Below are 13,909 nucleotides of genomic sequence, written 5' to 3'. Positions count from 1 at the left end.
TTTCTATACTTAATGTACTGACATGACATGTTGCCATTCAAATAAGTTTTTCACTGCACTTGTTTATATGCAGAATTCTTTGGGTAATGGTCAGCCACTTGGTGCTTGTTTGTAGGGCATTTGATCTTGCTGGTGAAAAGCTGAATTAGAAATATGTGTCAGGGATACTTTAAACTGAAGAGATGTAGAATATAATACTGAACACTGTAAATGGTAACACCTGTGGATCAAATAAAAGGATGGGTGATGTGTTACTGCACTTCTCTGCTTTAATACTCCATGTATGAAACCTTGAAATGAGTTTAATTTCTTTATCCTATTTTTTATAGTAGGATGGATCCTTTCGTATCTGATTTCTTTTTTGCTGACCAGTAGAAACATACCCTAGAGAACATGAGACTTTTCACCAAGATAACAACTACTGCATTGATTAATTAAAAAGGGGAACATCATGTTTAATAGTGTGGTCCCTTAATGTTTCCAAGTAGTGTAGGAATTGTTCATAGAAGGGCATTTCAGATAATTATCAAACTTTACAGGTCCCAGATTTGTCTTCACTGAGCAAGGTCCTTCGAACTCTGGACCTATCCATGAACAAGTTGTGTGGACTGCCACCATCTGTCTGTGACCTCACAAGTCTCAAACACCTCAATTTGAATGGAAACAAAATTAGTAAGTTCTGGTTTATAACACTGTATTTTGCATCCTCTGAAATTGATACATTTCTTTCTTATAGATAACTTCTGCACAGATGTTTGTTAAAGTAAAATGTGAAATCAGTTTTCCTTTGAGTGGGATTTTGACTTTCTAGGAAAGAAAAAATCAGATTGGTTCAGACAAAAGCACACTTCATAAACAGACATCACAGAATTTGTCCAAACTCAAAACACCATCATTAAGAGGCAAAGTGGAAACCTTTGGCACTCCTGCCTCAACACAGTGAACCACAAACCCAGAGCAACCCCCTTAACTCTTAACTAAGGTTTCCTTTCCAACTCTCAAAATGTACAGGATTTCAAGATGTTCTAAAAATGTATGTAATCTTACAGTCCTAGAAGTATAAGAATGGGCAAAAAAATCCTTTTAGGAGAATATTTTGTCCACTGCTTTCACTCTGATAACAAGTTGAAGTTTTGTAGATGTTTCAGCACAATGCACAAATAGTGCAGAAGTAAGGCCTGAGTGTCAAGAGAATTGCCTCTGTGTATATCATTATTTTATTTACTTTCAACATAACCTTCACATCTGTTAAAAACATCTCTCTCATCTTGGCCAACTTTCAGCGGGTAAGAGCAAGTGTCCATAATATCATTCTCCACATGATCGCAAGACAGATCATCAACAAATAATTAATGATTGTCTGCTTAGTCTTCTGAGTTTAACTAAAAGCTACTCAGTTTCCTTGTTTGAAAACTCACAGAAATGTGCTGTGATTGGCATGGCTGGAGGATGACTGCTTTTTCAGCCACTATGGGAAACAGTGAATATATACATATGTAAATATTCCATGTGTGGCGAGGTGGCGATGGCAATGAGTAAAGGCAGACAGTGTGAATTGTGTGCATGTGTATATATGTATATGTCTGTGTGTGTATATATATATATATATGTGTACATTAAGATGTATGGGTATGTATATTTGCGTGTGGGGACATGTATGTATATACATGTGTATGGGGGTGGGTTGGGCCATTTCTTTTGTCTGTTTCCTTGTGCTACCTTGCAAACGCGGGAGACAGCGACAAAGCAAAATAATAATTATAATAATAAATATATTACCCTTAAGTATATATATATATATATATATATATATATATATATATATATATATATATATATATATATATATACATATATATATTTTTTGCTTTGTCGCTGTCTCCCGCGTTTGCGAGGTAGTGCAAGGAAACAGACGAAAGAAATGGCCGAACCCACCCCATACACATGTATATACATAGGTCCACACATGCAAATATACATACCTACACAGCTTTCCATGGTTTACCCCAGACGCTTCACATGCCCTGATTCAATCCACTGACAGCACGTCAACCCCGATATACCACATCGATCCAATTCACTCTATTCCTTGCCTTCCTTTCACCCTCCTGCATGTTCAGGCCCCGATCACACAAAATCTTTTTCACTCCATCTTTCCACCTCCAATTTGGTCTCCCACTTCTCTTCGTTCCCTCCACCTCCGACACATATATCCTCTTGGTCAATCTTTCCTCACTCATTCTCTCCATGTGCCCAAACCATTTCAAAACACCCTCTTCTGCTCTCTCAACCACGCTCTTTTTATTTCCACACAACTTTCTTACCCTTACGTTACTTACTCGATCAAACCACCTCACACCACACATTGTCCTCAAACATCACATTTCCAGCACATCCATCCTCCTGCGCACAACTCTATCCATAGCCCACGCCTCGCAACCATACATCATACCCATTTTTGCTTTCCGAGATAATGTTCTCGACTTCCACACATTCTTCAAGGCTCCCAGGATTTTCGCCCCCTCCCCTACCCTATGGTTCACTTCCGCTTCCATGGTTCCATCCGCTGCCAGATCCACTCCCAGCTATCTAAAACACTTTACTTCCTCCAGTTTTTCTCCATTCAAACTTACCTCCCAATTGACTTGACCCTCAACCCTACTGTACCTAATAACCTTGCTCTTATTCACATTTTCTCTTAAGTTTCTTCTTTCACACACTTTACCAAACTCAGCCACCAGCTTCTGCAGTTTCTCACATGAATCAGCCTCCAGTGCTGTATCATCAGCGAACAACAACTGACTCACTTCCCAAGCTTTCTCATCCACAACAGACTTCATACTTGCCCCTCTTTCCAAAACTCTTGCATTCACCTCCCTAACAACCCTATCCATAAACAAATTAAACAACCATGAAGACATCACACACCCCGGCCACAAACCTACATTCACTGAGAACCAATCACTTTCCTCTCTTCCTACACGTACACATGCCTTACATCCTCGATAACAACTTTTCACTGATTCTAACAACTTGCCTCCCACGCCATATATTCTTAATACCTTCCACAGAGCATCTCTATCAACTCTATCATATGCCTTCTCCAGATCCATAAATGCTACACACAAATCCATTTGCTTTTCTAAGTATTTCTCACATACATTCTTCAAAGCAAACACCTGATCCACACATCCTCTACCACTTCTGAAACCACACTGCTCTTCCCCAGTCTGATGCTCTGTACATGCCTTCACCCTCTCAATCAATACCCTCCCATATGATTTACCAGGAATACTCAACTTTTTTTTTTTTTTTTTTCATACTATTCGCCATTTCCCGCGATAGCGAGGTAGCGTTAAGAACAGAGGACTGGGCCTTTGAGGGAATATCCTCACCTGGCCCTCTTCTCTGTTCCTTCTTTTGGAAAATCAAAAAAAAAAAACGAGAGGGGAGGATTTCCAGCCCCCCGCTCCCTTCCCTTTTAGTCGCCTTCTACGACACGCAGGGAATACGTGGGAAGTATTCTTTCTCCCCTATCCCCAGGACACTTCATATCTTATTGAATTTATACCTCTTAAGCATATTTCTTATCCGGAAAAATCTCAAGAGATTCTTCATTAAGGTAAATCAAAAGTAAATTCCAATAAAACATTTCACAAAACACCACCTAAGTTCTTTTCCTGTACTGTACTAATTTCTTTCTTTCATACCTGTTTGCATTTCTTGTCTCACTGAAATAGCTTAAAGAACAAATGGCTGAGCTCAGTGACATTATAACTCAGTCAATTATATCACAAGATATTTACTGAGTATACCAACAAGTAAGTCTTACATCAAATCTAGAAGATCAGTTTAAGAAAATGTCAGGGTCCTCTTGCAAGTGGTATACCACTGAGAATTTACTTTGGTACTATAATTTGGTACTATAATCTCGGAAAGCAAAAATGGTTATGTTTGAAGGAATAGTGGTTCCAACAATGTTGTATGGTTGCGAGGCGTGGGCTATGGATAGAGTTGTGCGCAGGAGGGTGGATGTGCTGGAAATGAGATGTTTGAGGAAAATGTGTGGTGTGAGGTGGTTTGATCGAGTAAGTAATGTAAGGATAAGAGAGATGTGTGGAAATAAAAAGAGCGTGGTTGAGGGAGCAGAAGAGGGTGTTTTGAAATGGTTTGGGCACATGGAGAGAATGAGTGAGGAAAGATTGACCAAGAGGATATATGTGTCGGAGGTGGAGGGAACGAGGAGAAGTGGGAGACCAAATTGGAGGTGGAAAGATGGAGTGAAAAAGATTTTGTGTGATCGGGGCCTGAACATGCAGGAGGGTGAAAGGAGGGCAAGGAATAGAGTGAATTGGATCGATGTGGTATACCGGGGTTGACGTGCTGTCAGTGGATTGAATCAGGGCATGTGAAGCGTCTGGGGTAAACCATGGAAAGTTGTGTGGGGCCTGGATGTGGAAAGGGAGCTGTGGTTTCAGGCATTATTGCGTGGCAGCTAGAGACTGAGTGTGAACGAATGGGGCCTTTGTTGTCTTTTCCTAATGCCACCTCGCACACATGAGGGGGGAGGGGGAAGGTATACTTTATTACAAAATCTTTATGCAGTATTTCTTCAAAAGACTCAAAAGACTCAACAAACTTATACCTCTGTAATTTGAGCACTCACTCTTATCCCCTTTGCCTTTGTACAATGACACTATGCATGCATTATGCCAATCCTCAGGTACCTCACCATGAATCATACATACATTAAATAACCTTACCAACCAGTCAACAATACAGTCACCCCTTTTTTAATAAATTCCACTGCAATACCATCCAAACCTGTTGCCTTGCCAGCTTTCATCATCCGCGAAGCTTTTACTACCTCTTCTCTGTTTACCAAATCATTTTCCCTAATCCTCTCACTTTGCACACCACCTTGACCAAAACACCCTATATCTGCCACTCTATCATCAAACACATTCAACAAACCTTTAAAATACTCACTCCGTCTCCTTCTCTCATCACCACTACTTGTTATCACCTCCCCATTTGCCCCCTTTACTGAAGTTCCCATTTGCTCCCTTGTCTTACGCACTTTATTTACCTCCTTCCAAAACATCTTTTTATTCTCCCTAAAATTTAATGATACTCTCTCACCCCATCTCTCATTTGACCTCTTTTTCACCTCTTGCACCTTTCTCTTGACCTCCTGTCTCTTTCTTTTATACATCTCCCACTCATTTCCATTTTTTCCCTGCAAAAATCGTCCAAATGCCTCTCTCTTCTCTTTCACTAATAATCTTACTTCTCATCCCACCATTCACTACCCTTTCTAATCAACCCACCTCCCACGCTTCTCATGCCACAAGCATCTTTTGCGCAAGCCATCACTGCTTCCTTAAATACATCCCATTCCTCCCCCACTCCCCTTACCTCCTTTGTTCTCACCTTTTTCCCTTCTGTACTCAGTCTCTCCTGGTACTTCCTCACACAAGTCTTCTTCCCAAGCTCACTTACTCTCACCACCCTCTTCACCCCAACATTCTCTCTTCTTTTCTGAAAACCCATACAAATCTTCACCTTCGCCTCCACAAGATAATGATCACTTTCGCCTCCTCAAGATAATGATCGTAGGCTCAGATTAGGGTGTCTAAATGTGTGTGGATGTAACCAGGATATGAAAAAAGGAGAGATATTTAGTATGTTTGAGGAAAGGAACCTGGATGTTTTGGCTCTGAGTGAAACGAAGCTCAAGGGTAAAGGGGAAGAATGGTTTGGGAATGTCTTGGGAGTAAAGTCAGGGGTTAGTGAGACGACAAGAGCAAGGGAAGGAGTAGCACTACTCCTGAAACAGGAGTTGTGGTAGTATGTGATAGAATGTAAGAAAGTAAATTCTAGATTAATATGGGTAAAACTGAAAGTTGATGGAGAGAGATGGGTGATTATTGGTGCATATGCACCTGGGCATGAGAAGAAAGATCATGAGAGGTAAGTGTTTTGGGAGCAGCTGAATGAGTGTGTTAGTGGTTTTGATGCACAAGACCTGGTTATAGTGATGGGTGATTTGAATACAAAGGTGAGCAATGTGGCAGTTGAGGGAATAATTGGTATACATAGGGTGTTCAGTGTTGTAAATGGAAATGGTGAAGAGTTTGTAGATTTATGTACTGAAAAATGACTGTTGATTGGGAATACCTGGTTTAAAAAGCGAGATATAAATAAATCGTCCAAATGCCTCTCTCTTCTCTTTCACTAATAATCTTACTTCTTCATCGCACCACGCACTACCCTTTCCTATCAACCCACCTACCATGCTTCTCATGCCACAAGCATCTTTTGCGCAAGCCATCACTGCTTCCCTAAATACATCCCATTCCTCCCCCACTCCCCTTACCTCCTTTGTTCTCACCTTTTTCCCTTCTGTACTCAGTCTCTCCTGGTAATTCCTCACACAAGTCTCCTTCCCAAGCTCACTTACTCTCACCACCCTCTTCACCCCAACATTCACTCTTCTTTTCTGAAAACCCATACAAATCTTCACCTTCGCCTCCACAAGATAATGGTCAGACATCCCTCCAGTTGCACCTCTCAGCACATTAACATCCAAAAGTCTCTTTCGCGTGCCTGTCAATTAACACTTAATCCAATAACGCTCTCTGGCCATCTCTCCTACTTACATACATATACTTATTTATATCTCACTTTTTAAACCAGGTATTCCCAATCAACAGTCATTTTTCAGCACATAAATCTACAAGCTCTTCACCATTTCCATTTACAACACTGAACACCCCATGTATACTAATTATTCCCTCAACTGCCACATTACTCACCTTTGCATTCAAATCACCCATCACTATAACCCGGTCTTGTGCATCAAAACCACTAACACACTCATTTAGCTGCTCCCAAGACACTTGCCTCTCATGCTCTTTCTTCTCATGCCCAGGTGCATATGCACCAATAATCACCCATCTCTCTCCATCAACTTTCAATTTTACCCATATTAATCGAGAATTTACTTTCTTACATTCTATCACATACTCCCACATCTCCTGTTTCAGGAGTAGTGCTACTCCTTCCCTTGCTCTTGTCCTTTCACTAACCCCTGACTTTACTCCCAAGACATTCCCAAACCACTCTTCCCCTTTACCCTTGAGCTTCGTTTCACTCAAAGCCAAAACATCCAGGTTCCTTTCCTCAAACATACTACCTATCTCTCCTTTTTTCATATCTTGGTTACATCCACACACATTTAGACAACCCAATCTGAGCCTATGAGGAGGATGAGCACTCCCTGCGTGACTCCTTCTTCTGTTTCCCATTTTACAAAGTTAAAATACAAGGAGGGGAGGATTTCTGGCCCCCCGCTGCCGTTCCCTCTAGTCGCCTTGTACGACACGTGAGGAATGCGTGGGAAGTATTCTTTCTCCCCTATCCCCAGGGATAATCTTTTTTTTTCTTTCAAACTATTCGCCATTTCCCGCATTAGCGAGGTAGCGTTAAGAACAGAAGACTGGGCCTTGGAGGGAATATCCTCACCTGGCCCCCTTCTCTGTTCCTTGTTTTGGAAAATTAAAAAAAAAAAGGAGAGAGGAAGATTTCCAGCTCACCGCTCCCTCCCCTTTTAGTCGCCTTCTACGACACACAGGGAATACGTGGGAAGTATTCTTTCTCCCCTATCCCCAGGGATAATATATGTATATATATATATCAGTGAAGGGCGCAAATGGTGAGGTGATAACAAGTAGTGGTGATGTGAGAAGGAGATGGAGTGAGTATTTTGAAGGTTTGTTGAATGTGTTTGATGATAGAGTGGCAGATATAGGGTGTTTTGGTCGAGGTGGTGTGCAAAGTGAGAGGGTTAGGGAAAATGATTTGTAAACAGAGAAGAGGTACGAAAAGCTTTGCGGAAGATGAAAACCGGCAAGGCAGCAGGTTTGGATGGTATTGCAGTGGAATTTAGTAAAAAAGGGGGTGACTGTATTATTGACTGGTTGGTAAGGTTATTTAATGTATGTATGACTCATGGTGAGGTGCCTGAGGATTGGCGGAATGCGTGCATAGTGCCATTGTACAAAGGCAATGGGGATAAGAGTGAGTGCTCAAATTACAGAGGTATAAGTTTGTTGAGTATTCCTTGTAAATTATATGGGAGGGTATTGATTGAGAGGGTGAAGGCATGTACAGAGCATCAGATTGGGGAAGAGCAGTGTGGTTTCAGAAGTGGTAGAGGATGTGTGGATCAGGTGTTTGCTTTGAAGAATGTATGTGAGAAATACTTAGAAAAGCAAATGGATTTGTATGTAGCATTTATGGATCTGGAGAAGGCATATGATAGAGTTGATAGAGATGCTGTGTGGAAGATATTAAGAATATATGGTGTGGGAGGCAAGTTGTTAGAAGCAGTGAAAAGTTTTTATCGAGGATGTAAGGCATGTGTACGTGTAGGAAGAGAGGAAAGTGATTGGTTCTCAGTGAATGTAGGTTTGCGGCAGGGGTGTGTGATGTCTCCATGGTTGTTTAATTTGTTTATGGATGGGGTTGTTTGGGAGGTAAACGCAAGAGTTTTGGAAAGAGGGGCAAGTATGAAGTCTGTTGGGGATGAGAGAGCTTGGGAAGTGAGTCAGTTGTTGTTCGCTGATGATACAGCGCTGGTGGCTGATTCATGTGAGAAACTGCAGAAGCTGGTGACTGAGTTTGGTAAAGTGTGTGAAAGAAGAAAGTTAAGAGTAAATGTGAATAAGAGCAAGGTTATTAGGTACAGTAGGGTTGAGGGTCAAGTCAATTGGGAGGTAAGTTTGAATGGAGAAAAACTGGAGGAAGTAAAGTGTTTTAGATATCTGGAGTGGATCTGGCAGCAGATGGAATCATGGAAGCGGAAGTGGATCATAGGTTGGGGGAGGGGGCGAAAATCATGGGAGCCTTGAAGAATGTGTGGAAGTCGAGAACATTATCTCGGAAAGCAAAAATGGGTATGTTTGAAGGAATAGTGGTTCCAACAATGTTGTATGGTTGCGAGGCGTGGGCTATGGATAGAGTTGTGCGCAGGAGGATGGATGTGCTGGAAATGAGATGTTTGAGGACAATGTGTGGTGCGAGGTGGTTTGATCGAGTAAGTAACGTAAAGGTAAGAGAGATGTGTGGAAATAAAAAGAGCGTGGTTGAGAGAGCAGAAGAGGGTGTTTTGAAATGGTTTGGGCACATGGAGAGAATGAGTGAGGAAAGATTGACCAAGAGGATATATGTGTCGGAGGTGGAGGGAACGAGGAGAAGTGGAAGACCAAATTGGAGGTGGAAAGATGGAGTGAAAAAGATTTTGTGTGATTGGGGCCTGAACATGCAGGAGGGTGAAAGGAGGGCAAGGAATAGAGTGAATTGGATTGATGTGGTATACTGGGGTTGATGTGCTGTCAGTGGATTGAATCAGGGCATGTGAAGCATCTGGGGTAAACCATGGAAAGCTGTGTAGGTATGTATATTTGTGTGTGTGGACGTATGTATATACATGGTATGGGGGTGGGTTGGGCCATTTCTTTCGTCTGTTTCCTTGTGCTACCTCGCAAACGCGGGAGACAGCGACAAAGCAAAAAAAAAAATTATATATATATATATATATATATATATATTATATATATATATATCAATCCACTGACAGCACGTCAACCCCGGTATACCACATCGCTCCAATTCACTCTATTCCTTGCCCTCCTTTCACCCTCCTGCATGTTCAGGCCCCGATCACACAAAATCTTTTTCACTCCATCTTTCCACCTCCAATTTGGTCTCCCTCTTCTCCTTGCTCCCTCCACCTCCGACACATATATCCTCTTGGTCAATCTTTCCTCACTCATCCTCTCCATGTGCCCAAACCACTTCAAAACACCCTCTTCTGCTCTCTCAACCACGCTCTTTTTATTTCCACACATCTCTCTTACCCTTACGTTACTCACTCGATCAAACCACCTCACACCACACGTTGTCCTCAAACATCTCATTTCCAGCACATCCATCCTCCTGCGCACAACTCTATCCATAGCCCAAGCCTCGCAACCATACAACATTGTTGGAACCACTATTCCTTCAAACATACCCATTCTTGCTTTCCGAGATAATGTTCTCGACTTCCACACATTCTTCAAGGCCCCTAGAATTTTTGCCCCCTCCCCCACCCTATGATCCACTTCCGCTTCCATGGTTCCATCCGCTGCCAGATCCACTCCCAGATATCTAAGACACTTCATTTCCTCCAGTTTTTCTCCATTCAGACTCACCTCCCAATTGACTTGACCCTCAACCCTACTGTACCTAATAACCTTGCTCTTATTCACATTTACTCTTAACTTTCTTCTTCCACACACTTTACCAAACTCAGTCACCAGCTTCTGCAGTTTCTCACATGAATCAGCCACCAGCGCTGTATCATCAGCGAACAACAACTGACTCACTTCTCAAGCTCTCTCATCCCCAACAGACTTCATACTTGCCCCTCTTTCCAAAACTCTTGCATTTACCTCCCTAACAACCCCATCCATAAACAAATTAAACAACCATGGAGACATCACACACCCCTGCCGCAAACCTACATTCACTGAGAACCAATCACTTTCCTCTCTTCCTACACGTACACATGCCTTACATCCTCGATAAAAACTTTTCACTGCTTCTAACAACTTTCCTCCCACACCATATATTCTTAATACCTTCCACAGAGCATCTCTATCAACTCTATCATATGCCTTCTCCAGATCCATGAATGCTACATACAAATCCATTTGCTTTTCTAAGTAAACCATGGAAAGCTGTGTAGGTATGTATATTTGCGTGTGTGGACGTATGTATATACATGTGTATGGGGGGTTGGGCCATTTCTTTCGTCTGTTTCCTTGCGCTACCTCGCAAACGCGGGAGACAGCGACAAAGTATAAAAAAAAAAATATATATATATATATATATATATATATATATATATATATATATATATATATATATATATATATATATATATATATAAAGTGTGTGAAAGAAGAAAGTTAAGAGTAAATGTGAATAAGAGCAAGGTCATTAGGTACGGTAGGGTTGAGGGTCAAGTCAATTGGGAGGCAAGTTTGAATGGAGAAAAACGAGGAAGTAAAGTGTTTTAGATATCTGGGAGTGGATCTGGCAGCGTATGGAACCATGGAAGCGGAAGTGAATCATAGGGTGGGGAAGGGGGCGAAAATCCTGGGAGCCTTGAAGAATGTGTGGAAGTCGAGAACATTATCTCGGAAAGCAAAAATGGGTATGTTTGAAGGAATAGTGGTTCCAACAATATTGTATGGTTGCGAGGCGTGGGCTATGGATAGAGTTGTGCGCAGGAGGATGGATGTGCTGGAAATGAGATGTTTGAGGACAATGTGTGGTGTGAGGTGGTTTGATCGAGTAAGTAACGTAAGGGTAAGAGAGATGTGTGGAAATAAAAAGAGCGTGGTTGAGAGAGCAGAAGAGGATGTTATGAAATGGTTTGGGCACATGGAGAGAATGAGTGAGGAAAGATTGACCAAGAGGATATATGTGTCGGAGGTGGAGGGAACGAGGAGAAGTGGAAGACCAAATTGGAGGTGGAAAGATGGAGTGAAAAAGATTTTGTGTGATCGGGGCCTGAACATGCAGGAGGGTGAAAGGAGGGCAAGGAATAGAGTGAATTGGATTGATGTGGTATACCGGGGTTGATGTGCTGTCAGTGGATTGAATCAGGGCATGTGAAGCGTCTGGGGTAAACCATGGAAAGCTGTGTAGGTATGTATATTTGCGTGTGTGGACATATGTATATACATGTGTATGGGGGGGGTTGGGCCATTTCTTTCGTCTGTTTCCTTGCGCTACCTCGCAAACGCGGGAGACAGCGACAAAGCAAAAAAAAAAAAAAATATATATACATATATATTTATACATACACATACATACGCACATATACACACACACACACACATACATATATATACATATGAAAAATGTAAGAAACAATTTAGAAAACTGAAACTTCTAGCTTGAAATGAAATGAAAAAATGAATATCACATAATGGTTCAACCTCTGGCTATGGAAAAAGGGAAGTGTATAAGGGAACCAGCTGACCACGGTGTGTGTGTTAATGTGCATATGAAGCATACCAGTGCAGCAACATATAGACGCCTGGTGTGGGGTAGGGGACCATCGCCATGAAGGAGATGTGCTGGTAAAATGCAGTTCATCCACCAGGGCTGCCTTAATTGATGCTACTACGTTTGTGAATCAAGAACCATTGCAACACAAACCTCACCAGGTGGTAGAGTGTCCCGCAGTGTATCGAGACAGACTTCCCCAGAACTTTTTTAAAGAGGAAGTAAATGCTTATAGTTGTGTTACCTGGAGTGATAGTTTTCATACATGGTGTTTTGACAAGAAAATAGTGAAATTGGAAAAAAAAAAAAATGTAGCTTAGACATTGAAGCTTATTGATACAGTGGTTAAATTGATGAGAACTGCTATTGACGTTTGTGTAAATATATATATATATATATATATATATATATATATATATATATATATATATATATATATATATATATAATCCCTGGGGATAGGGGAGAAAGAATACTTCCCACGTATTCCCTGCGTGTCGTAGAAGGCGACTAAAAGGGAAGGGAGCGGGGGGCTGGAAATCCTCCCCTCTCGTTTTTTTTTAATTTTCCAAAAGAAGGAACAGATAAGGGGGCCAGGTGAGGATATTCCCTCAAAGGCCCAGTCCTCTGTTCTTAACGCTACCTCGCTATCGCGGGAAATGGCGAATAGTATGAAAAAAAAAATATATATATATATATATATATATATATATATATATATATATATATATATATATATATATATATATATCTTTTCTTTTCTTTTAAACTATTCGCCATTTCCCGCGTTAGCGAGGTAGCGTTAAGAACAGAGGACTGGGCCTGAATATCCTCACCTGGCCCCTCTGTTCCTTCTTTTGGAAAATTAAAAAAAGAAAAGAAAAAGAAAACGAGAGGGGAGGATTTCCAGCCCCCCACTCCCTCCCCTTTTAGTCGCCATCTACGACACGCAGGGAATACGTGGGAAGTATTCTTAATCCCCTATCCCCAGGGAATATATATATATATATATATTTCTTTCGTCTGTTTCCTTGCGCTACCTCGCAAACGCGGGAGACAGCGACAAAGTATAATAAATAAATATATATAAATATATATATATATATGTATATATATATATATGTTATATCAGAAACCTCTAGTTACAGATCCGTCACTCCATCAATAAACAAAAATATGACAAAATATATGCACACTGATATGACCAGACAAGTATCAATCACCAAGCCATCCAGTCCAATTTTACACACCACCCTGTCAGACATACACTCGTCAAAAACTGCACTCGTTATGCGTTTAAAAGTTTCGTGGAAAAACTTGGGGTGAAAGAGAATCTGGCTTCTAATCTACCACCTGTCCCCCCAGTTAGTCTGTTAGAATGGGGTTTACTGAATCTCAGTTAAGAAACTGAATGCTTTCTGCTCAGTTACCATACACTTTCCCTACACAGGCACACACTGAATGTTTTAATACCTGTGGGCCTGCCTGGGCTCTGTAGGTGCTCCACAGAAGGCATTCCCATTGCAGGAAGGCAAGTTGTATAAAGGTGTTACCAGACTCCAATTTTGCGATGTTATACATGGAGTAGAGAGCAGCTTGAGCATGTGTGATGGTTAGTAACGCTAACCACAACACCATGTTTTGTGGGAAGTGATTTTTAGATTGGGAGCCTCTACCCCATGGGTCCCACTGATTGGCAGAGAGTAGGGATACCCAAAGCCCTATGGTAAGCTTGCTACCATGAGGTTTGAACATAAATTTTAGTCCGTGACAAATCATTTTA

At 41.3% G+C, this 13,909-nt stretch overlaps 2 protein-coding genes across 2 annotated transcripts in view; one reads left to right on the top strand and one right to left on the bottom strand.

The window, feature by feature from the left end:
* LOC139756821 (F-box only protein 21-like) overlaps positions 1 to 13,909 on the bottom strand; it is a 150,379-nt gene that overhangs the window by 85,146 nt on the left and 51,324 nt on the right. The window lies entirely within an intron of this gene.
* Positions 1 to 13,909, top strand: part of LOC139756820 (leucine-rich repeat-containing protein 57-like) — a 46,815-nt gene that overhangs the window by 6,353 nt on the left and 26,553 nt on the right. The window contains exon 2 of the mRNA XM_071676637.1: positions 540 to 672. Within this exon, the coding sequence (XP_071532738.1) occupies positions 540 to 672 (133 nt within the window). The remainder of the gene's footprint in view (positions 1 to 539; positions 673 to 13,909) is intronic.

The sequence above is a fragment of the Panulirus ornatus genome, chromosome 23 (genome assembly GCF_036320965.1).
Source record: "Panulirus ornatus isolate Po-2019 chromosome 23, ASM3632096v1, whole genome shotgun sequence".
In the NCBI taxonomy this organism is placed as follows: domain Eukaryota; kingdom Metazoa; phylum Arthropoda; class Malacostraca; order Decapoda; family Palinuridae; genus Panulirus; species Panulirus ornatus.
The sequence above is the reverse complement of the archived record's forward strand: the minus strand, read 5'-3'. Positions and strand labels throughout refer to the sequence as shown.